Raw genomic sequence first — 18,694 nt, 5'->3', positions numbered from 1 at the left:
AGAACAATTATTAGTAATTGCACATTTGGTACTATTGAATAAAATTTAATTTGGCAACAATCCAACTATTTTCTATAAGTTCTCAATCCTCATTTACAATGTGGTGTAAGTGTGACAGTTTAAATCAAAAACAATATTTTAAATAGGATCGTACCTTGTGGAATTCATTCAAAACTTGACAAATATAACCTGAAAACCCACTCACTAAATCACATCTTCTATACCATGTAACCATTGGCATTGACCAGTTTTTTCCAAACGGCCATCAAAAATAATATACAAGGCAAGTCAAACTTTACTTTAAATGTCTTTATAATATTAATAGTTATCAATATTTTTGTCTGCAAAGAGGGGCAAAGTAAAGCCCTACATGGGAATTCCTCGAACATATATTTACATCATCATATATTTAGTAAACTCAACATGCTCCATCCATCACTCCTATTAACATGTAGTTGCCGTCCAGTGTCCAAATTTCTAGCTTAGACAAAGAAAGCGAAACCAGTAGATTTCTGTGGTTTAGCGCACTCTGACTGGACCCAACCTATTTTCTGCTGTGTATTGTCGTAAACAACGAGCTTCCCCCGCAAGGAAATGTCTGCCAGCAAAACAGGAGACAAATTCAATTAAATTTCACAAATGCATCGTCCATTGGACCGTAAATGAGCCAGACCAAACTTGACTCTTTACTATGCTTGAGCTTGTTGATTTATCTTATAGAGGTTAAAAGCATACTTAGCCTCATTTATTAAAAAGTTTTTAGCTCCAAGTAGAGCTCAGCAACAGATAGAGGTTGTCCTTGTAATTCAATTAAAACATCCATCCAATAAATCAACTTTATATCATTTTCTTATATTTAACATACTATAGAAATTTTTAATTTATAAGGTATTAAGAAAAATAGATATAAATAGAGTATAAATATGATACATGTAGTTCACTTCTTTTATATTTGAACAAAACACAAAAGAAGCACAGTCATAGTTGGATCTTAAATAAGTTAATAGATAAATTTATAGTCAAGCTTTGTTCAAGAACATTACCATGTCAAGTTCACTAGTGTTTATGTTTATTTATTTAATATATGTTATAATGTTAAACAAACATAAATGAGCTTATCGAGTTTTATAAATATTTAACTCATTATGTCCTGAGTCCTCTATTTGGCAATTTTGTCGGGTGATTCAGCAGTTGAAATAAATGTTGAACATAGTGCGAAGACATGACAATGATTGATAGTAATTTACCTCCCAATATTACAGTTGATCCATCATGTACTTCAGTTCCATTAAGGACGCCCAAGCACACATTGCCTTTATCCTGCATAAATTCAAAACCCCTAAATTACATTGTCATCTATTTGTTAACAAAATGTCTAGAAGTGGGAGAAAGTAGAATTGACCATGGGATGAATGACATGCATCTGAAATAGTAAAGGCCAGTGTAATACAGGAGTTTATATGAGGAATCAACATGGAACCAACTCTATGGTGGCACATCTTTAGCTAAATAGGATTGGAGCATCTGACAACAGTTGGACTCGCCAAAATGCCAAATGACATATAGCAAAGGCTGTTGGACAGGCACTCGCGAGGCCTATAAAGGAGAAAGACTCCAATCATTTGGGACATATTGGACCACTTTCAAAGCCATGGAGTTTCCTCCAACTTAGACAATTCTTTTTTAGGGGAAGGTAAAATATATATTAAGATATCTCAAGGATCACAAAATCATTACAACTCTAGACGTTTATGAAATGAAATGAAAAACACCATCACAAAGCCAGTACACTCTAGACATCTACGAACTAAGAGGCAACATCAAGAAGCCACTACTACTCTAGGTATCAACGAAACGAAAAACATGAATCTGAACTTTGCGGAACCTCTCAACACAAGGAACATCACCCTCAAAACGGCATTTGTTGCGAGTTTGCCACACCAGAAAAACAATACAAGAAACCGCCAAGTATCGGGCCTTTGAAAATCGCCCGTTGCCTCAATATAGCCTTCGGAATGCCCTGAATAATCGCTGGGCCGATAAAATCAGATGGCGAAAGTCCAACCAACCCCGCACCTTGTCCCAAAGCTCTCTCAAAACTGGGCACTGTAAACATAAGTGGGAATTGGATTCCTCTTGCTACCGGCACAAAGAACACAACTTGTCGGGTACATACGGCAATCTATCCACTGTCCTCAACCGTCCGTGGGCCATCAACCAAAGGGTGAACCGGTGCTTAGGTAGCAAACCGGCCTTCCAAACAATCAGCGCCCAATAAACCTTGGTGGCACGAGGTCTAAACAATTCATATGTGTTGACCGCCCCCTTCTTTTCCCTTGCAAACCATTCTATCATCTTCATGTTTGCCACTCCTTGGCTACCCGTTCTTTGCAATAGATCATCCCGAATTTGTAATATGCGTTTGATCAAAGGAGAATCGGACAGCTTTCCTTGTCAATGCCAAAAATCTGCACCTTTAAGATGGTGGTGATGCACCTATCGAACCCAAAGTGAATCCATCTTATTTTAAACATTCCAGAACGTCCGGCATAATAAAGTGTTGTTCCAAGCTTGCAAATCCTGAAGACCATAACCTCCTTCCTTCGGTAAACATATTGTTGCCCAAGAGATCAGTGGGTGCTTAGTAGACCAAGTAAAAGATCGACACATACCATAGAGTTTATCAACCACCCAAGGCATTAGAAGAATAGAAAGTCAATAGAATTCAACACCTTGAAGCACGGAACATATCAACTCCAACCGGCCAACATAAGATAAGGTATCTTTTGGCCATTCCGCAACCTTCTTTGCCACCGCATCAAGTAAAGAACCATAGTTAGCTATGTGAAGCCTCTCCGTGGTTAGGGGAATACCAAGATATCTAAATAGGAAAGTACCCGATGATTTAAAGTATATGTTGCCGAGCTTGATCATCCACACCGGTCATGTAAATATTGGACTTCAATGGATTGGCCCGAAGTCCAACCTTGTCACCAAAATCTCTCGACACCTCCGCCAAGATAATGATTGTAGAGGTATTGGCCCTTGCAAACATTAATAGATCATCGGCATAAGCTAAATGTGTAATTTAGACACATCCACACATAAGATTAAAGTGAAAATTGGGCTGCCGTGATGCCTTCTTTAGCTCTCTAGAAAAAACCTTCAAGCATAACGCAAAAAGCAAGGGTGAAAGTGGATCTCCTTGCCTCAAACCTCGCCTCCCACCGAAAAACCCATGCATACCACCATTGATACTTACATAGTAAGAGAGCGTGGCAACACATTCATGAATCCAAGCTCGAAATTGTTGGAGAAAAACATAGCCAATGAGTGCCGACGTAAGAAAACCCTAATCAACACTATCGAAAGCCTTCTTCAAGTCAACCTTGATCATGCATCTTGGCAATATGTGTCTGCGGGCATACACTTCTTCAATAATTTTGTGCAAGATTAATGTTCACCCCAATAGAGCGGCCTTGAACAAAAGTCGCTTGCACCGGATCTAATAAAGCATCCATCACCTTCTCCAACCTCCCCGCCAACACCTTTGAGATAACCTTATAGAAGACCATACAACACGATATTGGACGGAAGTCCAAAACCCATGGCGAATGATTAGATTTGGATATCAACGCAATCAAGGTGTGATTCCATTGCTTGAAAAACCGCCCATGCTAGAAAAACTCACAAACTACAACCAAAAATTCTGCTCCTACCGTGTCCCATGCTAAGGTAAAGAACTTGGCATTAAACCCATCGGAATCGGGGGCTTTATCCTTCCCAATATCAAATACTGCAAGGTGAATCTCATCGGCCACTGACAAGGTTAGCTCCTTCTTTTGACCCTCGAACAGCTTCCTCCCGTCCATGTTACTATTGTCCAACGGAATACAAGGTTCGCTAGCACCCAACAACCCTTGAAAATATATCAAATAGTGCAAGATAAATCTCATCGGCCGCAGACAAGGTTAGCTCCTTCTTTTGACCCTCGGGCAGCTTCCTCCTGTCCATGTTTCTATTGTCCAACGGAATACAAGGTTCGCTAGCACCCAACAACCCTTGAAAATATATCACAAACTCATCGGCAACCTCTTTCAAACTATATGTTTGTTTCCCGGACTATTTCGTGAGTGTGATGATGGCATTCCTTTTGTTGTTGCGCTTCACCAAATCATGAAAAAACTTGGTACACTTGTCGCTATTCTTCAGATAAACACTCTTAGTTCTTTGTTGATAAAAAGTCCTCTCCACCTCCGCAAGTAGAGTAGCTTTCTTCCTTAATGTTCCATACTCACTCGGAGACTCACCACCCCACCCCACCCCACCCCCAACCCCCGGTGCACGTGCGCGCTCCAAGAGCCCAATTGGGCTTCTTCTAACTCCCTTGCCCTTGCCGTTTTCTCCGAGATATGTTGGAAGTGTTGTTCATCCAGAAATCGCAGCTTACCCTTCAAACATGTGAGCTTCGCCATAACCTGTAATGGCCATTTCCATAAGCCCTATTCAGCCCCCTCTCCCTTGCTCCCTTGCTAGTATGGAGACTAAATCACGAGTGATCCGAAAGACAACTAGGCGCCATAAACTTCGTATAACTCTCATAATCCGCCAATAGCCAATGTGGGTTGACTAGGGTACGATCCAGTTTGCAAGATACTGTATCGTGTCCAAGTCAACCGACAGCCAATTGATCGAAGATCCACCAAACCACACATGCACAAACCTCTCTAGGTCAGGGAGCTCATAATTGGTGACTGATTATCCTCCCTCCTATCTTGGACCGTTAAAAGAGAGTTAAAAATCACCCATTAGAAGCCACGGCTCAGAAGTGTTCCATCCAATTGTAGTAAGAGAGTCCCATAAAGGCCTCCAAGCTACTATATAATGAAGTTCATAAATAAATGTGACGATGAAGTTTCGACCCGTGATTCAACAATGAACAAATTGCTCCTCCATAACGAGTAAATCCAAAGAAACCAACGGCATATCCCATAAGAGCAAAATGCGACAGTGGTTAGATAAACTGAAATTATTAGCTTGTCCCATACCTGCAAATTGTCGCATCATGATAGGCTCAAGGGAAGCTTCTGTAAGTTTTGTCTCAAGTAATACCATTACTTGTACTCCTTTGTGCTTATGGAAGCCCATTATGTTTCATGCCGCAACCTTCATTTGACACCCATCCGGCTGCTCGCGCCCATAATTGTCTATTGCTTTGCGGAATCACCATACCTCCTGCCATGTCTTTACTTGTTGCCCCATTGCTCATTGATGAGGATGAAGTTAAGGACTTATAGGATACAATGGTCGCCTGGACACTCGTCTCCGATAAGGTGGAGGCACTGGTAGTTGTACGGGTGCCCCTTCTTGTGGTGGGTGCGAAACAACCTCCACTTCGTCTTCTTGCACTTCATCCCGTGAGGATAGTTGTGATGTCCTGTGTCTCAGTTCTCGCCACCCCCTGAGTGCCTTCATCCGGAGCCGGCAATGCCTCCACCGCAATAGGGGTGCAAGCCTCCACAATTGCCAACCGGTTTATATCCTCCGACCCCTCGTCCTTATATCTTGTGTTGTTCCACTCCCCTGTTGAGTATGGCAATGAAATCATAAGCGTCGACGCCCTCTTGCAGATTGAGAACACTGCCTCCTATTTTGATTGTGATTTTCATTACCTCCCGTTTAGTTCGATTACAATTTTGGTGACAAGCCTCCTTCCAATGCCCCATCTTCGGCAATCTTCACAAACATCTGACACCATCTCATAGACAACCTTTAGATCAAGTTGAACTCCAGTGAGCAATGTGATTAGCACGCTCGCAACTCTTTCTCCAATGACCGAAATTTCCACCATGAGATAAATACTCCAACCTTTATCGTCTATGTCATTTGATCCGTGTAAAGTGGTTTCCCAGTCTCCGAACCTATCAGGCTTAGCACCCGCGGCGACCAGCAGTCTGGCAACAAGCCATGGATCTAAATTCACACCGGGATGAAAAACCCATCTTCATTGAAGAGAGAACTTGGCATAAAGTTCAAAAAGATTGGAATTCCATACACAAAATACGGCCCTCCAAGTAGCACCTTGTCTCGATCCACCATCATGTCAAACCGATATACAACCATCCACTCTTGTGCATGAAAAAAGTATACGAAACTCCCTATCGGGAGGCCATTGCCACAACTCCGCCTCACCCAAGATGGCGCCCCATAAAGCACCCCACAACACAAGCTCAATGTCTCATCCACTGTTTCAATGTCATCATATTTAAAATGCAACTTGCTTCCGATTGCCTCGTATTGTTCCAGTGGAATTGCTAACTTCACCTTTTAATGGTCTTTGAAAACGTTGGCCCATGTCCTTCCCGGGAATCTTCCTTCACTAGGAACTCCCCCACCCTCCTCCTGAACTTCTTCATCCTGTTGTTCAACCTCTAGCAACCCCTGTTCTTTCGGCACTCCTAGGAGTGTAAATGAGCCAAGCCGCTCGCGAGCTATTCGGGTCTCGGCTCGAAAAAAAGTTTGTTCGATTAAGTTAACGAGCCGAGCTCGAGCCTGATTTCGAGCTCGAAAATATTATCAAGCCGAGCTCGAGCTTAACATTATTTGGTTCATAAGCTCGCGAACATGTTCGTTAAGAGACTTGTTTATATATATATATATATATATATTATTGCTATTTATCTTAAACGAGCTTGAACTAAGCTCGTTTAATTTTTAAACCAGTTTTTTTCAAGCCAAGCTCGAGCCGAACTCGAGCTATTTAATTTTATTACAAGCCGAACTAGAGCTTAAGAACTAAAGCTCGAATCGAACTTGAGCCGGGCTCGAGCTTAGGGATAACGAACCGAGCTCAAGCTATATATATATATAGCTAATTATCTTAAACAAGCTCGAACTAAGCTCGTTTAATTTTTAAACCAGCTTTTTTCAAGCCAAGCTCGAGTCAAACTCGAGCTATTTAATTTTATTACAAGCCAAACTAGAGCTTAAAAACTAAAGCTCGAATCGAACTTGAGCCGAGCTCGAGCTTAGGGATAACGAAACGAGCTCGAGCCTCTTACTGTTCGGACTAGCTCAGCTCGTTTACAACCCTAGGCACTCCTCCCCTCTCTCTCGAGGTGAGACTCCTTCGTGAGGAAGAGGTTGATGATTTAGATTAAGATTTGTTCCACATGGAGGCTGACATGTCCCCTGATTCGCCAAATCCGCCTGCTGCCCCATTATTACCGCAAGATCAGCTTGAGGCATATTCAGAAATTCCTGCTCCACATCAGTGTTTTGGGGACCACTGGGTGATGCTAATTGATTTCGAGATCTGTTTGTAGTGCTAGCCAGCTTTTTCCTTGTCATTTCAGTGCAAGGAATAAATGTAAAAGATGCTGGACCGATTGGATTCCAACCGGCCACAAAAAAACATCCTTGTGCAGCCCTGTTGTTAAACCCCTACCAAATCTGGCACACCTTCCACCTTTGTACCCACTGTCTTCCTCCTAACCAGAGTAGATTCCAACAAGAAGAAAATACCCCCTCTTGGAAACTCATGGAATATCCTAGCCAGAAATCCTGCCTAGAAAGTAAATGACGGTATTGCGATCTTCGAACATTGAGCAGCCACCTTCCTTCTCCATAACCACGGATTGGCCACCAAATACCACAAAAACCAACAACATCGCCCCAAAGAGAGGCGATGTCGCACCCTTCCCACATCCCTCATCGTCGATGAGGGGAGGGATGCCCTGCGAGAGCGCTCGCAAGTCTCCTAATCAACTTCCAACCACCTTGTCTCAAGGAAAAACCAAGAGAGAAGGGAGAGTTTCTCTCTCTAAGTTGGAAGGGAGAAAACTGGAATGGCAAAAGAAATACAACATTTGATTTCACTTTGGATCATCTTCAAGCAGTAATGATACTAAACTCATTTCAAAAGAAATACTAATCGAGTCACCCCAAATTCCACTTCCGCCTCACTCCATCATCTCATCCAAACTTTTCTTCCCTGAAACAATTCAACCATGATTTAATATCTTAAGTCATGCCGAGGTTTAGGGTTTCAATCATGAATCAGAATGATATGATTTCGGTACCTTATCGTGTCGTACCGATATGGTTTCGGTATTTTTTAAATATAAAATACATTAATTAAAAATAAAAAATTATTTTAAATATTTTAAAAAATAAAAATAATTTTGAATATTTAAAAAAATAAAAAATAATAAATATTTAAAAAAATAAAAAGTAATTTAAAAAAAAACTACGAGATTTTAACACTTTTTTATTATAAATAAATATAAATGCAAATGTTATTATATATTTTTAAAATTATATATATATATATATATATGTTAAATTAATAAGATAAATCTATTAAAGCTTGATTAACTCTGCTCAAATGAGATATATATATATATATATATGTTAAATTAATAAGATAAATCTATTAAAGCTTGATTAACTCTGCTCAAATCATCTCATTTATAGTAAGCAGTGATTAAAATATTAACTTAGGATTTTTTTTAGGTTTCTTATGTTTTAATTAAAACCTCGGACATCCCCGCCTCCACAGGTCGCTGCATGCTTGAGCGCGACCCACTGGGGTTGTCGTGCTCCAATGGGTGTGCGCATCTCTGCCGCAACCCTGCGGGAGTCATGGCGCTTCCGCAACCACGTGGGGGTCGCCATAGTCGACCCCACGATGGCCCATAGTGCCTGTGCCGGCCGCAGTTCTAGTGTCGGGTGGAACAGTAGGTTTCGCCCAACGCGGTATGTTAAATCTTGAATTCAACCGAACCAGTCAATTCAAGTAAAACTGACAAATTGAACATCCTCATCCAATTCAACCAAACCAGACTCAGTTTAGACAAACCCACTTGACCCGAATCTAACTCATCCAAATTCTACTTTGGCTTCCTCTGACCATGTTCCGAATAGAGGTTGAAGTTTCTGATAGCTAGCAAACTCCTTGTAATATGTTTGTCAAATTCCCAAAAGAAGATGTGAAGAGACATACGCTGATTACTAGGTATCCTTCAGGTTGAATAGTGAATGATTTTGACATGGTCCACCATTTCTTTTCGAATTGCAGGGTTAATGGTTCAAAGAATTGCTTCACATCTTTAAAAGACCTGTAAATATGATGAACCTTATTAGACACTCGGTGCTCAGGAGTTTTAGTTTATGAAACATGATGAAAATTTCCAGATATGAATTTGCAAGGACATTTTACAAAATGTAGGAAATCAGAAACATAATACACTCAAAAGCATTGTGAGAAAATGGTTAAGATAGTTAATAAGATTTCACCTGATAGGAAAGTCGGCACGCAAACAGATTGGCATTGTAAGATCAGAGACATCTTGGATGAAGTTATTGGACATGGACTGGAGCTGCGTGTTTGTGAAATTCACATGGTAAATATTGATGATACTGAAGAAATGTAATCCGGAATTTCATTTTTTTCATGACTTACATAAGCGGTTAGCTTCCCATATGCTTCATCAGGAAAGTAAGTGTACGAGCTTCCAGTATCAAAAATTACTGGGACTGCATTTCCTTTCTGCCCCGAAATTTGCTTGCCTCCATAATTAATTTTTGAAGCTTTAGAAATATAGAAATTTCTGAAATAAACCGAAGCAAAACAAAGTCAACATACATTACCAAAAAATTGATTTGAATGGATCACCATGTAAGAATTTTCATGTGCATGAAAGATCTGAAAGCAAGAAAAGAAGGCATCATATATAAAAGTGCAAAAGCCTGTATGAATGCAGTCTTTTATGTTCTTTGTGGGTAAATTAGTTGGGAGAAGTGTATAGAATAATTTCAGCTTCATACCTAGGTTTCGGCCTCTATCACAGTTCAACCCTCCAAATTTAAATACCTTGATCTAGCCAATGCATTTAAGAAACATTTTATTATCATCCATCATCCCACAATTGCCAACATTGTCACAATTCTGGATCAAAAATGGCATGCACTTCAGAGCCTTCAGGCACGAAAATCACAAGAGTATTTTTCTCACAGAATCTTTAGAAGCATAAAAAGAAAAGGAAAAAAAATCTTGAGGTGATGAAAACTTGAGGGAATTTGAATTATTAATCTATGATTCAATGGTTAATAGAAAGCAAAATACAACCAATTTATATTCAAACAACCATAACAAAGCTTCACCTTAAAAAGCTCCACATACTGACAAAGTAGGATGGCAAAGTTTTCCCCAAAGAGATGTTAACTTTGTTAGTAATATTCGCGGAAAAAATATGTATAAGCTATGAACTACTAAATATATGTGAGTATGAAAAGGCTGATAATTATATTCTTTAAAAACATGTGCAAAAGTGATCCTTACGTGAGGCCACTTTGTCTGGGAACCCAAGTCACACCCCATTGAGGAACATAGTCGTCTCCTAAGAACATGTATCCCCCACCTTTGGCTTCTCGTTTTATGCAATGACCTATGACATTGCTAATGATACCTTGACTTTCCAATTGAGAAGGTAAACTTACTTTCGAACTGCTAAGTCCAAGAATCCCATCTGTTTTTGCAGGAGAGGCTAAAAGTTGGCCTTGTTGATCATAAGCACACCTACAATACAGATGTAACAAAACCAATTTTATAAGTTGAAAAGACCTGACAACAAATTATAACAATGAAAAAGTCATACCCAAAAGTGAAACTGAATTTTGCCTTTTCACCATTTGCATCAATAATGTGCATATCATCTCTTGCAAGGACACCCATGGAGGAACTATGATCTGCATATTCTATCTCATAATCACATTGTTCACAGGAGTCACAGTAATGATAATTCTGATTACGTTGTACTTCCATACAAAAAGAATTGCTGGGAAGAACAATGTTTCCTCTATTGGGCTTGTATAGGGGATGGGGTCCCTGTAAAGATGTATTTGCCAGATTAATGAAGGTACTAAACTTTTAAATTTACATAAAATAGAGCTTATTTGTAAACTCTTTCATTTTCAGGATAGTTCAAGAATTTTCAGAATAGCTAAAACATTTGTGATCATGCATATAAATGGATTGTGATTTTGGGAACCAGCAATCATAATTGAATACAATCTTGCGTAGAAATTAAACTTAGAGATACTGAATTTGTACCTTCGCACAGCTAGTACATGGAGCATCACACTGGATCCATGTTAAGTCACTCCCAGTATCCACATCAAGGAAGTAAGGTCTAGGTGAACTCCCAACAAAAATAGTTGTATAGTATTGTCTGCAAAGAGAATAAGATGGCCCAGGTTCAGAGAAAAATAATATGAGAACCTACGTATTCAAAGAAATCCAAGAGTTTCAACCATATTCTCTTGGTTTAACAAATAATTTATAGACTGAACCAGTAAGTACATTGGAAATAATATGAATAAATAATCAAAAGACAGTTTAACTAAAGATTTAAATGATTTTTATCATCACTATGGTTTGATATTTTGAATTCATTAACAAATTAATAAAAATGTGGGGAAAAAATATGAATACCTGCATGTTCACCAAAAATCTAAATCTAAAACATATTCTCACAGTTTAACAAATAAATGATTAGGTAAATTCGTATCGAAGTTGACACATGGTATCGATGGAAGAGTACAGCAATAACACCCATGGTTGTACACTACCTTCTTTTGATTTTAATTACCAGTTAACAATTTGATGTTGAGTTGTATTACAATAGTCGTACATAATATAAACAGCAGTAATGTGGGTCTATTTTATTATTTTCTAGTTATATTTTATCTTTATTTATATATGCGCATCTTATTCATGCTTATTGTCTGTTGTGTTTTCCTTATAGATGACCATCTCTTGCCTTTCCGGAGCCATAGAAAGGAGCCATCTAGGATTTTGATAGATGAGATTTGATTTTTAGCCACAAGACTGGTTCGAGGGCACATCACACATTTTTGAGTCCAGACTCTTCAGTTCTTTTATTTTGTTTTTTGTTTATGTAATTGGAGTCTTATATACTTTGTTGTTCATGTTTTTTCATTACTTATGTTATTAGTCTTGTAAGAACATTTTGCATAGTTATTGCTATCACAAGTAGAATAATAGGTGAAGTCACACAGTGACACTAAGAGATCAAATAGCACAATCCTAGCAGCATATCAGGTGACTCTTTTGAGACTCGACTACAGAAAATTTTGCACTGAGACCTAGTTTGACTCGTAGTAACTGAAAAGGGCATATTCAAAGAGGAATTTGCATCAATACAAGAATCGCGCATGCATACCCGTCCGGGAAAAGATTGCCTCCGATGGGAAAAATCGCAGAGGAATCAGTCGTCTCCGTTCTCCTACTCGATCTCATCTTCCACGATCCTACAAAGTGGCGAGCCCCAAATGATCCCAGCTTCACATCCCCGAGCTCCCGTAGGGATCGACGGCCCGACTTGGGGTAGAGCTGGAACAAGAAAGATCGCTTCTCCTCCGTATCGTTCTCCTCCTGGGTCCCATTGACCATCTGCAGAGGCGATTCGGAGAAGAGGCAGATCCAGAGGGAGAAGAGGAGGAACGCGGCGCCCAGGGCGAAGACGGCGACCCTTCTACGGGAGAGGAAGTATCGGCGCCCATGTCGAGAGCGGGAGTGTCGTACCTCCACGGAGGGCACCGGCAGAGGAGGCGGTGGAGGGGAATCGTCGGAGAAGGTGAAGGCGGTGATGGTCTTGCCCTTGGAGGGATCATCGGGAGGAGGGAGAGAGATGATGATGACTCCGTGGAGCTGCGGTGGAGGAGGCGGCGACGGTCTCTCCCCTTCCATGCGGACAATACCTTCTTCGCCCTCCCCTCTGCGAGAAGAGGAAGAGGAAGAGGAAGCAGACTGGTTCGCGTCGTAGTTGTTGACTTTGTTAGAAGCGAGGAAGAAAGCGACGCGGAGGCGGGAGGACTGCTCGTTAACGCCGCATAATGGCCCGTCCTCGCTATTTAATAGAGTCGGCCCATGGGCCTTAATTTGTTATCAAGCCTTTGTACAACAGCACAAAGAGAGAGACTTAGGGTGCGTTTGGTTTGCACTATTTTCATTTTCATTTTCTAGAAAAATACGCGTTTTCTAGAAAATAGAAAACGACTTCTTGTCATTCTCTGTTTTTCTAGAAAACGATAGCCAATTTTTTAAAAAACGCGGGCGGAAAACGCAAACCAAACACCGTTTTTCAGAAAACGCGCGTTTTCCAGAAAATGAAAATGAAAAACGCGCATACCAAACATCCCCTTATCTTGTCGTTCTCATTACTACAAGAATCTCAGTCTATCTCGGGAATCTAAGTGGAAATTTCCCAGGGTATAAAGTTGGGAAAGCAATTAAAAACTTATTTTTTATATTTATTCTCGATTAAATTATTGTTTATTTATTTTTAAATTATTAAATTCTTTCTTGGTTGATTAAATATATATATATATATTTTTCAAAAATCAAGTATAAGTTCAAAAGGAAATAAAATAAATATTCATTGTTAGTTTTTGACACTTAAAAGTTGTATAAAAGCTTAATGTGTTAATGATAAATGTTCATTTATTTATTTTTATTTTCATTCTTTTTTAAAAATAGTATAGAACTCAAATTTCAGTGCGTCTGAGTGTTCCATTTCAATTGTTTTCCCTTTTAAAAATCCTACCCAATCATTTTTCACGTCATTGTTTTTAAAATAGAATAATTATGACAAATTCTAAAACTAAGAGCCGAAGTCATGACGTGGAAGAACAACGGAGAAGGACTTGAGTGGAGATTTTTGGCGCGTGATTGAACCCGATCCAGTTTGACCGCACCCACCCACCTCCACTAGATTCTGGGGGATCCACCACGTCCACAACGTAATCTGACGTCAAAATCTTTGTTTAAATAAAAGTCGTTTAGGATTATTCTAACGCGGGCTGCCGACAGGGTGGTGGACCAGACCGGATCTACCATAGCGGAGCCGACACGTGCCGTACACCACAACCACGCGCGGCCCGTGGGCCGGAGACAAGGGCCCACTGTTTTTTCCATACAGTATCTGCTTTTGCTTTCGGTTAGTGCAAGATCCGTTAATGGATAAGATTTTTTTTAAAAAAAATAGAAAGTTAAGAAAACTTAAGTTGGTTAGGATCATAGTTTAGTTTATGTCTCCAACAAGATGATCGAGAAAATCATAATATAAGTTCCCACATTATTCTCGCAAGTTCTCTCATCTATGAGCAATTAGGAATTGTCTCGTTTGAGTTCAGTTGGGAACTAGTGCATTATCGTTGTCATCTTGCTCTAATTCATTGGCTATTAATGACAATATTAGTATGAGATTTAGGAGACATTGGTAAAATTTAACTGTCCAACTCTCTTACTATATATAGCGATTAGCCGATTACATCAATATATAGTTTATTGGTTTGAAGTCGATCTAGCCAATTTATCCTCTTAGACTACGTACAGCATCAATTTTGCTTGCAGTTGAGGATGATCCAAGTTCACAATCTTTTTCTTTTCATATTTCCACAATCTAATTCAAGAAGCATCTTGTCTTCAAATTGTTCCCTATTGAAAGTAGAAATCTAACATGATTATTGCTTGAAATATGAGGCTCAAACCAATTGTTAATCAAATTATAAACTCGTCGAAATTAACATCTACTAAGAAGGCATCATATAAATTAACATTAGAAATTCTACCAACTAGGATAACGTGTTTTGCTTCAAGTCTTTGGAATCACACTATAGAGAAATAAAAGAGGTTTATTAAAGAAAAGTATAGAAACTAATAATACTTTTTCGATGCTCTATATTATATACTAGTTCAATTTGCATCATAATTGAGATCACAAAGTCATTAAGTAAATTTATTGAATACAACAAGAATATAAGCGAAAATAAAAATAACACTTTACAATGAAATATTACTTAGCTTGTTATCTTGTTGTATGGAAATATCTTTTGATTGGTTGGAAATGCAGCAGCATTTCTTTCTCAACGTCCCAAGAACTGACGACAAAAACCTTATACGACCTCCCCTTTATATGGACGTTGTTCGAACTACTTTTCACCTCTTAATTTATTGGGCTTTACCTCAATCAATTGTCACGTCAGTTGACTGTCCAATAACTTATAGAACGACTTTTTTTTAAATCCCTAATTGATTGATGAGTCATACAAATTGATTCGGTAGCTTCTAATCGGTTACTCCATTCGATTGAGAAGCTTTCTGTTCGTGAGAGAAAGTAGCTTAATTGATTGCCTAATTGATTCTCAAGGTCTCTATTCTCTCACGATAAAAGCCCCGATCAATTAGCCTAAGCAATTAGGAAAGGCTGAATCAATTGCCTCAATCGATTCACCAAGCCTTTCTTCTTTCACGAATCTCAATCATTGCTCAACCTTTTGTTTGCGAGAAACTCTATCCAATCGATTGACCCAATCAATTGAGTTATTGCCCCAATCCATTCTGGACCTCACTATATTTTCGTAAAACACTCCCAATCAATTAGGCATGATTGGAACAGGTCTTAATTGATTATGCACTCTGCCTAGTCGATTAGCCTTGGGCTAATCGATTGAGTTAATTGATTTCCTAATCCTAAACTCTGAACTCGAGTTTAGGATTCCTTTGCCCAACCCCAAAGTCAACCGTGACTCGTTGAGACTTTTTGTTACCTAGCATCTGGACAACGACCTACCGGACTTTCTCATTGCATACCCCCACTAGAACTTTCGATCACCAAATGCGGTCCTCCTTGATCTACTTGGATTTTCTTCTTGCCTACCCTCCAGCTAGGACTAGTCACTCGGTAAACTTCTACCTTGCCTAACCTCAGTTAGGGTTTTTCCTTGCCTAGCTGTGGTTATGGCTTACCAAAGTGTGATCTTCCTTAACCTAATTTGACTTTTCTTTATCTAACCCCAGTTAGAACTAGTCAATCGATAGACTTTCACCTACCTAATCTCAATTAGAGTTTTCCCTTACCTAACCGCAGTTAGGATTTTCCTTTATAAATTTGTGATCCTCCTTGACCCACTTGGACTTTCCTTTGCCTAACCCTGCTAGGACTTCCATTGCCTAGTTCCCAACTAGGGCTTTACTACCACCTAACCTCCAGTTAGAACTTTTTGTTGCCTAACCTTCAATTACGACTTTCTCAAACAAGTATCTGGTCACCCTTTAACCGACTTGACTTCTCTTTCATATATTGTCAAACATTGAAACTCAAACTTGAATCAACTCGAGCTTAGTCAAACTAGTCAACCTTGACCTAAGGATGATTGTACCAACAAACTCTTCATTCTAAACATTTTTAATTTGTTCATATCCACACATTGAGCCATATTCGAGGCATACCCATTAGGAAATTTAATTTATTTCAACCAATTACATAAAGTTTACCTACCTTCTTTGTCTAATATATAACAAGCCTTTGGAAATTTATTATTTGTTTCATTCTGATGCAACTCAGGTCTGCTAACTAACTCTTTCAATTTATCATGTGATTTTGTTGTGTCTTTGGTTTTTTTAGAAACATTCATCACAGTATTGAAGATATTATCGAAGGAATTTTTTTCAACATATATCACATCAAAATTATGTCGAATAAGCATATACTTCCAATATGATAACTCACAAAATATGCTTCTTTTCTTCCAACCACACTTGCACACCCCAATAATGTATTTATTCAATTCATTAAAACCAATATGAGTTACTTGTATAAATTCATAGTTGTATATTTTCTCAATAATTTCTTCACCTGACTTAATTGATGGCGGAAGTTTTTTGACCATTTTATTTTTATAAAATCTTTCTTATTTCACCTGAAAGAATGTTCAACTAGTAACATTTTATGATGATTATCAAACCAAGATATCTTCTAACTCCAAGGTAATGAAATTACATCAAACTCTTGACATTATTGAGTATGTTGGAAAATCACTAATTGTCCATAATAAAGCAGCATGCAGGGTAAAATTAGTCTTACTAGCAATATCATAAGCCTCCAACCCTACATTCCATAATCTATTCAGCTTGGTAATCAAAGATTGTAACAAAAGCATTTATCTTCTCTTTTAGGAATAAGCACGGTAAAAAATATAAATTTGTCTTTCATGCACCTCTATGGAGGCAAGTTATATGGTGTTACTATGGCTGATCAAAATAAATATTGTTGTTCTGATTAATTAAATGACTGAAATCCATCTGCTAAAAGTCTCAATCTTACATTACGTAGTTCCATTATAAACGAAAAAAATATTGTATAAAGATATTTTTGAATGATCGTAAAGTCATAAAAGGGGGTGAATAGTGCGAGTCATTTTTTCACTTTTTTGAAAACTTGAGAGAATGCAGCAGAAAGTAGAAAGAGAAGATCAAATGTTACTACAAGTTGATTTTACTTGGTTCGGAACTTTCAACGACTCCTATTCTAAAGTCCGCACTCGATGAGTGCTTTCATTAGGAAATCACTATAAGCTCAAATGATAATACATATTTTAAGTATAAAACAAATAAGCAAAATATATCGACAACAAGTAGAGTAATAGCTTGAGTGTTGACTGTTGGAGCAGCTTTTTGATGTCATGGAGAGCTTCTTGGAGCAGTGCTTGAGTATGAAACTCAGAGCAATTGATATTTTGATGCTGCTAGTCGAAGCTTCTTTTATATCGTTTTCGGGCACCTGGACCACCCCCGGGAGCCTGAACTAAGGCCTATTCGATCCTGTTTTGTCACTAGATTATCCACCTCTGGGCGCATAAACCACCCCTAGCGTCTGGACTATTGACGTGGTTGTACCTCAACAAACCTTTATCTATGAAAGTTGATCTAACTCTGAGCGTTGGACCGGTCCAAGCTCTTGGACTGATCTGTGCACCTAGACCCTAATGTGTGTCAGCCAACCAGAGCGCGCCAACTCAGCTGCACGCGTGACTGGGTTCGGCCCCATCCAGACACCTGGACCCACTAGGGGTTCTCGGACCTCCGGATGCGTGGACGCTTCTGGGGCGTCCGGACCCCATTTATCCAGTCAACTTTCAGCTTTGATTTTTTACACCACTAAGTTAGTAAAATAGTCAATAATATGTAAAATAAGTATTTTGACAGTCTTAGGATTATCCGATGCTGACTTTAGGTTTCGTTGAAACCCTAGGTCCGATCGACGCCTACTGTTCCCTGAACCGGGAATGCATCTTCAATGGATCTCTTCTCCAGTTTCTTACCTCACTTATCAATGCAAAGTTACTTGACTCTTGACCCCACCGGGACTTCCAGCCTAATACTCCATCTAGACTTCAGCTAGTAGTCTGGTCTTCCCTGACCCGATTGGACTTTTTGTCAGCTGTCTAGTCCTCTCTAACTTATTTAGATTTCCTGTCAATTGTCTGGTCCTCCTTGACCCAATTGGACTTTAGCCTAGTGTCTGGTCTCTATCAAATTTTTTAGTCTTACACACGTGGTAAACGAATTAGAAAATACAACATCTAACTTTAAACTATTTGTCATTCATCAAAATCTAAGTTTTATTATCAGTGCTAACTGCACCAATAGTTTCCATGCAAGGGAGACAGAAGCATAACATAGTATATCTTCTTCATGTACATGCTCATAATGTCATTTCATGTGACTTGTCATTGCTGCAAATGCATTCAAGTATTGAAATCTAGCAATTTTGGAAGTAATATATTAATTTCCATGGTAAATTTTTCTTCTTCTTTCCTGAAATGTGAT

General features: G+C 39.0%; 1 protein-coding gene across 1 annotated transcript; it reads right to left on the bottom strand.

The window, feature by feature from the left end:
- Positions 1 to 294: 294 nt before the first annotated feature.
- Positions 295 to 12,885, bottom strand: LOC121992529 (aspartyl protease APCB1-like). Its single transcript, XM_042546984.1, has 9 exons — positions 12,246 to 12,885; positions 11,114 to 11,231; positions 10,659 to 10,888; positions 10,343 to 10,579; positions 9,464 to 9,611; positions 9,298 to 9,380; positions 9,005 to 9,119; positions 1,248 to 1,320; positions 295 to 598 (listed from the first exon to the last, which is right to left on the bottom strand). The coding sequence occupies exons 1-9, from the start codon at positions 12,770 to 12,772 to the stop codon at positions 483 to 485; spliced, it is 1,647 nt and encodes a 548-aa protein (XP_042402918.1). The 5' UTR covers positions 12,773 to 12,885; the 3' UTR covers positions 295 to 482.
- Between the last annotated feature and the right edge of the window lie 5,809 nt (positions 12,886 to 18,694).

Source organism: Zingiber officinale, chromosome 6B (assembly GCF_018446385.1).
Source record: "Zingiber officinale cultivar Zhangliang chromosome 6B, Zo_v1.1, whole genome shotgun sequence".
In the NCBI taxonomy this organism is placed as follows: domain Eukaryota; kingdom Viridiplantae; phylum Streptophyta; class Magnoliopsida; order Zingiberales; family Zingiberaceae; genus Zingiber; species Zingiber officinale.
This window is presented reverse-complemented; position numbering and strand designations above follow the sequence as displayed.